General features: G+C 51.1%; 2 protein-coding genes and 1 gene segment (V, D, J or C); all 3 read left to right on the top strand.

Annotated features, from left to right (window-relative positions):
- The window catches only part of LOC102496606 (Ig lambda chain C region), a 9,015-nt gene extending 7,394 nt beyond the window's left edge, over positions 1–1,621 (top strand). The window contains exon 3 of one of the 2 annotated variants that reach the window (XM_014591099.2): positions 1,518–1,621. The gene's annotated coding sequence lies outside the window, so the exon portion shown is untranslated. Of the gene's footprint in view, positions 1–1,474 lie in introns of both variants that reach the window. The other variant, XM_027775201.1, reaches the window with a different exon arrangement.
- Positions 910–1,468, top strand: LOC102495767 (Ig lambda chain C region-like). The segment is given in 2 exon segments: positions 910–924; positions 1,065–1,468. Coding segments are annotated over 2 exon segments (393 nt in total).
- A 1,337-nt stretch (positions 1,622–2,958) lies between the features above and the next one.
- Positions 2,959–6,294, top strand: LOC102495356 (Ig lambda chain C region). The gene is made up of 3 exons (XM_006157187.2): positions 2,959–3,061; positions 4,250–4,378; positions 5,796–6,294. Exons 1-3 carry the CDS (start codon positions 2,959–2,961, stop codon positions 6,113–6,115), a joined length of 552 nt encoding a protein of 183 aa, XP_006157249.1. The 3' UTR covers positions 6,116–6,294.
- The last annotated feature ends 1,701 nt before the right edge of the window (positions 6,295–7,995 follow it).

Here is a 7,995-nt window from a genome sequence, read left to right as displayed (position 1 = left end):
AGCGGTTCATCTCCATCTCTCAGGGGCTAGCTAAACAGAATCCAGGGGTACAGGGACTCAGGATGGTTTTCCAGGGCTTTGGCACGGGTTCCTGGGCTCAAGATGGGGCACAGAATCCCAGGACAATACCAGGATGCAGGAACCTGTCTGATCTCCTGGGGTCTGTCTTCTCTGGGTCATAGCTTTGGGGCTGCTCTCAGCACTACTTAAGAACAGGACCTTTGACTAAGGCTTAGAGAGGCACAAACAAGAGTGGGACAAAGACAGAGGAAAATGTTCCTGTGAGGGGACCCAAAGGTTTCAGGTCCTGCCCTTTTAACAGGAGGGATATATGCATGAAGAAGATAGAGCGTTGTAACGTTGGGGCCAGCGCCTCAATCTCCGCAAGTGGAGGGGAAACCATGAGGCAGATGCCCTGGGAGGGACTGCTCAGAGGGACAGCAGACAGCAACATGCCTAGGCAGTAAAAGACTGGGAGACACACAGAACCCCTTGGATAACTTCATGCCCAGGAAGACCTTGGGAGCTCACGCAGACTCAGTCTCAGAGCAAAAAACCTCCTCCTCATGGAAACCTCCAGCTAAATGAACTCCTCAGACAAAACTATGGGACTCACACTCCCTGTTTAATCAGGCAGCCTAGAAAGTTCTAGGTTTCTGTGCAGGTGGGTCATGGGCTACATTCTTGGTGCAAAAAGGACCTCGGATGAAATACTGCCTCCCTCACAGGGAGAAGAAACTGGTGAAAGACAAACACCTTCATGGGCATATCCAGAGGGAGGGACCCGGCAGGAGGTAGTCAGACATTCCTGTGGAGACCGGAGGTCCCAGAGTCACTCCTCTTTGGTGTCAGGACTGAGGGAAAATAATTAAGATGAGCAATCCACAGTGAGGGCTTCTGTGATTGGAGATGGCTGTGTTCAGGGTGGGGAGACTTTCCAAAAATCAGTTTCAGGAGTCTCTCATCAGAAGGGGTGTTCCCAACCATCTGTCTTCTCATCTAACTGATCTAACATGAGGAGCCTCAGCTAGAACTTCATGTCTGTGTCCCATGTCAAGAATTAGGTCAGGGCTCTCCACATAAACACCAGGCCTGTGACCTCTCACCTTTCCCACATCACAGGTCAGCCGAAGGCCAGCCCTACGCTCACAGTGTTCCCACCCTCCTCTGAGGAGCTGGCAACCAACAAGGCCACACTGGTGTGCCTGATTAACGACTTCTACCCGGCTGAGGTGACGGTGACCTGGAAGGCAGATGGCACAACCGTCACCCAGGGCGTGCACACCACCAAGCCCTCCAAACAGAGCAACAACAAGTACGCGGCCAGCAGCTACCTGAGCATGACTGCCGAGCAGTGCCGAAATCGCAGCGCGTTCACCTGCCAGGTCACGCACGAGGGGAGCACCGTGGAGAAGAGCGTGACCCCTGCAACATGTTCTTAGGGCCTATTTCCCACCGGATCCTTAGGATCTACATCTTATGATGGGCCTATTTCCCACTGGATCCTTAGGATCTACATCTACTGACCCAAGAGAATGGGTCTCTCTTCCAACTCTAGTTCTCCCAGACCTTCTGCCTCAATCTGTAAACTCTCAATAAATATCCTAATGTCAATCAGAAATCTGGCTTGCTTTTTCCTCTCGTTAATTTACAACCTCCTTGAGGTTCTCAGACTGGGCTATGGGATCTTACGAGAAAATTCAACACTCACCCTGGGAAATGCACCCACCATGTACCATTATCCTCCAGACACTCCTTTCCCAATTCTTCACCTGAGCCACCTCTCCACTCAGCTCAAACCAAAAGGTTCTCTCACCCTCCATCATTCTAATTTGATTCCTAAAGTCCTAATTACATCCTCCCACAATTCTACTGTCCCCTCTACTCTAGGTGAGTCTCAGGACTGAAGGGTCACTGGTCAGGGGCACTGGAAGCTCAAGGATATCCATCGGGCACCTAATGAAAGACCTAATCCCACTTTCAGTATGCCATGACCATCATGTTCCAGGTAAAATCTGAGATCCCTAGTGTAGAACAAAACATTGTCCCTGGAAACAGCCCATGGGATGTAGTTCTTTCCCACAGGGGAAGACAGGGTCCACAGGGAGTGTTTCATATTTGGGTAGACATGAGGGGAGATCCAGAAGGACTGGGGGAGTTCCCAGGGCCCCAAATATGTGCAAGAGACAAAGACAGCGGGAAAAGTGGGAAGAGATCATAAAGCCAAAGACATGGTCTCAGCAAAAACACAGAACAAGAAGGAATTTTGAAGTCCTCTCAACCTTGGTCTCTAGGAGATACCACTCAGGAATGGAAGGATAGGATATTGAGGTCTCAGAAGGAGGAGACCACTTTGATCTCGCAGAGTCTGACCAGCAGAGGCCCCTACTTTAGAGATGACACTGAAGTAGATTGACTTGTGTAAAAACAGACTCCTTGGGTTAATATTCCACTCTCCCACCAAGCCTGTAGCTCAGGACAGAAATATCTTCGACTGACCCACTGGACAGTCAGAGCACTCACACATATGCTCAAGAGACAATCAGAAAACCCCAGACAGAGAGGAGACAGCATTGGACAGGGACAGGCAGACAAGAGTCCAGAGTCTGTGTAGGAGGCCAGGTACAAAATGAGTCTCAGCAGAGGTGTTGGCCTGGTGTGCAGCTCAGGGGTTTCTAGTTAATGAGAGTGTGGGTACATCTCAAGAACCCATATTCCTTAAGAGACTATGCACCCTGTCTATAGTGGTTTTTCCTGACACTAAGGGATCTATACCATGACTCTCATGCTGAGTTCAGAGGCTCCTTGCCTATAAGCCAGTCGCTGACCACCCAGCAACACCACAGGTCATTGCAAGACCAACCCCGAAGTCACTCTTACCCTGCCCTCCTACGTGAAGATTGCAACCAATATGGACACACTGATGTGTAGAAGGATACCTTCTGTGCACCAAACCTGATGGTGACGCAGACCGCAGATGGCTCCACCATCTCTCAGGGCATGGAGACCTGCAAGCCCTCCAAACAGAGCAGTCACAAGTACCTGGTCAGCAGCTACCTGAGTATGTCAGCTAACCGGTGGAAATCTCGCAAGACTCAGGTATCGGCCTATACAAGAAGGAGCTCCATGGAGAAGTGTGTGGTCCCTGCACAGTAGTCTAACATCACTACTCCCAACCCACTCTGGGGACGCAGGACCCAGGTCCTATGGCTGAGTTTCCTCTCCCACTTCAAGTCATCATGCATCACGGCCCTTCTACCTGAACCAGTCATCTCTCAATAAAAATCCTCATTTCAATCAGAAACCCTGCTCCATCTTATGATTTCTTATGCCACCGCCCAACTCATTGCAGCCTTTCTCCCTGAGTCTGCAAACTATCAATAAAAAGATCCTCCTTTTCAGTCATGCTCTGCTCTCTGCTTTATTTCAACAGTCTCCATCTAAACATGACCGTTTTCAAAGGTGAACGTTATTACTCAACTTGTGTCTAAGCAGCCGGACAACAAGTCTTGATTTTTCCCCTACGATTTTTCCAAACAAACCCTCATGCAAGGACATTTCCAAAAAAAGGACTGTCTAGCCAGGAGCTCAGCCCATTCACAGTTCCCTCCCGTCTCCTGTACGTCCTGCTCCCATCTATACCTGTCATCTACCTCTGAGTGGAGCTCACCTGATAGCTCGGAGGTCTCCATGGCCCACCTCCCCTCCCGCCCTTGGGTGCTCTGCTCTCACACTCAGTCTTGAAAGGGTCTCTCTCTTCCATATTGGCCGCTATCTCAGGACTAACCCACCCCTCACAGTCACCATCCACTGCACATTTATGTCAGCCCTGACTAGGACAGGAGTCAGGAGCACAGCTCTAAGCACTGGGGACTGGGTTTCCTGTGGTTAAACTTTCTCCCCCACCTAGAATACCATTCAGGCCTCCTGTGCAGAAGCTATGGGGACAGCCAGGCTGCTTCTCACAAATCACCCTGCACGGAAGTCCCAGCTCCATGTCCTCTGTGCTAGAAAGGGGCCTCAGGACCACCCTCCCTGACATTCCTGACACCACCTCAGACAGGCTCTCAGCTCCCTCCCTGGATGACTATGAGCTGGGCAAAGGCATTCCCTCACCAGAGATTTCTCATCAAGCCCTCCCCTGACTGGGGACAGACAGGCTATCTGGCCATCAAAATATCAGTCTTGAGATTCCAGATTAGGGGGGCCAGGCCCTTCACCCCACCTGTGACAGACTTGCACTGAGAAGAGAAGCAAGGACCTGGGCCTGCTGAGCAGCTGCAGGTGGGCCTGGGTTGGGTGTGTCAGGAGGGGTTTGTGTACGGGGCTGTGTCACGGTGTTATGTGTTCGGCAGCGGCACCCACTTGACCGTCCTCGGTGAGTCTCCCCATTCTCTACTTCTTGGAGTTATCAGTGAAATTTGGGCAGATTTTTCTCTCTTTTCTATCCTGTTTGGAACAGAGATCTAGACCTTCCTGGGGAATCTGGAACCTTCCTCTCCTAGTCTTCCCCTCTCTTCTCCAGCTCTAGTCCATCCTCACCTCTCAGGTTTTGCTCAGGGCAGGAGGGGCAGATCCAGAGAAAACCTAATAATCCCTACTCAGGCCTGAATGGGACCCTGAACTCTTTTCTAGAAGTCATTCTTTCTGAACTCTGGGAAGTTCGACTCCATCTCTCAGTGACTATATAAATAGAGTCCAGGTGAGCAGGGGCGCAGGATGTACTTCCAGAGCTTAGGCTCGGGTTCCTGGGCTCAAGACAGGGCACCAAATCCCAGGATAATACCAAGATGCAGGAAACTTTCCTTTCTCCTGGAGTCTATCTTCTGTGGGTCATGGCTTTGGGGCTGCTCTCAGCATTACTTGAAAATGGGACTTTTGATTAATTATGGAGAGACTGAGGCACAAACATAGAGGGACAAAGACAGGAAAATGTTCCTGTGAGGGAACCGCAAGGTTCCAGAATCTGCCTCTTTCACAGAAGGGGCAGAAAACATGGGGAGGATAGAGAGCAGGAACGCTCAGGCCAACACCTCCATCTCCACAAGTGGAGGGGAAACCATGAGGCAGATGCCCTGGGAGGGACTGCTCAGAGGGACAGCAGACAGAGACGCCAAGGCAGTAAAAGACTGGGGGACACACAGACCCACTTGTATAACTTCATGCACAGGAAGACCTTGAGAGCTCACACAGACTCAGCCTCAGAACAGAAAACCTCCCTCCGCATGGAAACCTCCAGCTAAGTGAACGAACCAAACCAAACAATGAGACTCACACTCCCTTTCCATTTAGGTACCCTAGAAATTTCTAGATCTCTGTGTGGGTGGGTCATGGGCTACAGTGTTGGTGCCAAGTGGACTTTGGACAAAATACTGCCACCCACACAGGGAGAAGAAACTGAAGAAAGACAAACACCTTCATGGGCATATCCAGAGGGAGGAAGCTGGCAGGAGGTAGTCAGACATTCCCTGTGGAGACAGGAAGTCCCAGAATCACTCCTCTTTTGTGTCAGGGCTAAGGGGAAATAATTGAGATGAGGAATCCACAGTGAGGGCTTCTGTAGTTGGGGAATGGCTGTGTTCAGGGTGGGGAGACTTTCCAAAAATCAGTTTGAGGAGTCTCCCATTTGAAAGGGTGTTGCCACCCACCAGTCTTCTTAACCTAAGTCCAAGAAAGGCCCACTTGAGGACATAGCCCTCAGCTAGGACTTTGTGTCTGTGTCCCATGCCAAGACTGAGGTCAGGGCTCCCACGTAAACACCAGGCCCGTGACCTCTCACCTTTCCCACATCACAGGTCAGCCGAAGGCCAGCCCTACGCTCACAGTGTTCCCACCCTCCTCTGAGGAACTGGCAACCAACAAGGCCACACTGGTGTGCCTGATTAACGACTTCTACCCGGCTGAGGTGACGGTGACCTGGAAGGCAGATGGCACAACCGTCACCCAGGGCGTGCACACCACCAAGCCCTCAAAACAGAGCAACAACAAGTACGCGGCCAGCAGCTACCTGAGCATGACTGCCGACCAGTGCCGAAATCGCAGCGCGTTCACCTGCCAGGTCACGCACGAGGGGAGCACCGTGGAGAAGAGCGTGACCCCTGCAACATGTTCTTAGGGGCTATTTCCCACCGGATCCTTAGGATCTACATCTTATGATGGGCCTATTTCCCACTGGATCCTTAGGATCTACATCTACTGACCCAAGAGAATGGGTCTCCCTTCCAACTCTAGTACTCCCAGACCTTCTGCCTCACTCTGTAAACTCTCAATAAATATCCTAATGTCAATCAGAAACCTGGCTTGCTTTTCCCTCTCATTAATTTACTACCTCGTTGAGGTAATCAGACGGGGCTGTGTGATCTCGCAAGAGAGTGTACCCCTCCCCCTGGGAAATGCACCCAATATGTACCATTATCCCCTAGACACTCCTTTCCCAATTCTTCACCTGAGCCACCTCTCCACACACTCAAACCAAAAAGTTCTCCCATCCTCCATCATTCTAATTCCCCTCCTCAAGTCCTAATCACGTCCTCCCAGAATTCTACTGTCCCCTCCACTCTAAGTGAGTCTCAGGACTGAAGGGTCACTACTCAGGAGCACAGGAAGCTCAGAGTATATATTGGGCCCCTAATCAAAGACCTAACCCCACCTTCAGTATGCCATGACCATGGCGTTCCATGTACATCTGAGATCCTTAGTGTAGAACAAAGCGTTGTCCCTGGGAACAGCCCAACAGACCTAGGTCTGGAGAACCCAGACCCCTCCTCAACACTAGGAACAACAGCTTCCACCATGGACTCTTAAGTCTCTGACCTCCCACCCCTCCACCCCAAAGGTCAGCTCAAGGTCACCCCTAGGTCTCTCTGTTTGTGTCCTCCTCTGAGGAGCTCACAACCAACAAGGCCACAATTTTGTGTCTAATCAATGGCTTCTACCCACCTGACTTGATGGTGACCTGAAAGGCAGACCTCACCACCATCTCCCAGGACATGGAGACCCCCAAGCTAAGCAAACAGAGCAACAAGCACACGGCCAGCAGCTACCTGAGCCTGACAGCTGACGAGTGCATATCTCACGACTCGTACACCTTCCAGGTCATGTATGAGGGGAGGGGACGAGAGTGGACCCTGTTTTTGAGCGTGGCCCCTGTGGAATGTTCTTAGAATCCCGCTCTATCTACACTTCTAGGGTCTAGAGCCACAGGATCCCACAGCAAGTCTTCTCTCTCAAGTCTTCCCAGCTTCTCCCTGAACCCATAAACTCTCCATATACATTCTCATGGTCAATCGGCAATCCTACTCTATCTCATTATCTCTTATTTCAAATTTCATTTGCAGCCTCTCTGGGTTCAGGGTGGGGTGGGGGAGAATCTGACACCCAGTGAGAAAGCTGCCCAGGGGAGAGGCTCCCTGGTCATCAATAAGGAAGCAGGCCAGAGCACAAGGAGTCTGATCACTGGAACGTCAGGTCCTCAGCCTCTCCTTCCTCCCCTTCCTCCTCCCAGCACAGGATTCCCCACTCCCTGCCTCCTTCCTGGACAGAGTTGTCCATAGCCTGGAACTCTGAAACACTCTCTCTTCCTGCCCTGGTCAGGACCCTCTGTCCTCCCATGTTCTTTCCTTACCCTGGAAAACTCACACTAGGCCTGGGTCCCCTCTGCCCCTGGCCCTCGCCCCTTGGGAAGCCCACGTTATTCTCTACCCAGCTTGATTCCTGCCCTCTCTCACACCCTCCCCTTCATTCCTAAGAACTGGGCTGTCCACAGAGTCCGATATGTCGGCTTCATGGGCTCATAAATCTGAGACCCATGTTGGTTCTTCACCTGATGGCAGGTTCAGAGACATGAGAGGAATGAGAGGAGCCTGGAAAGGAAACTCACACAAAGACCTACCAGGAAACAGGGCCCTTATCAAAGATGAACTCTGAGCTCTCTGGGAACCAGTGTAAGGAGAAAAATGGGTGCCTCATAATTTCTTTTTCTTTTTTTCTTTTTGT

The sequence above is a fragment of the Tupaia chinensis genome, unplaced genomic scaffold, assembly GCF_000334495.1.
Source record: "Tupaia chinensis unplaced genomic scaffold, TupChi_1.0 Scaffold000531_1, whole genome shotgun sequence".
Classification (NCBI taxonomy): Eukaryota; Metazoa; Chordata; class Mammalia; order Scandentia; family Tupaiidae; genus Tupaia; species Tupaia belangeri.
This window is presented reverse-complemented; position numbering and strand designations above follow the sequence as displayed.

Bases quoted from the DNA above. Each gene is read 5' to 3' on its own strand.
- LOC102495356 (XM_006157187.2), top strand. From the start codon at position 2,959: ATGGTGACGCAGACCGCAGATGGCTCCACCATCTCTCAGGGCATGGAG. The intron at 3,062-4,249 runs GTATGTCAGCTA...TGCACTGAGAAG, and splicing joins CCTGGTCAGCAGCTACCTGA to AGAAGCAAGGACCTGGGCCT. The intron at 4,379-5,795 runs GTGAGTCTCCCC...CCCACATCACAG, and splicing joins CACCCACTTGACCGTCCTCG to GTCAGCCGAAGGCCAGCCCT.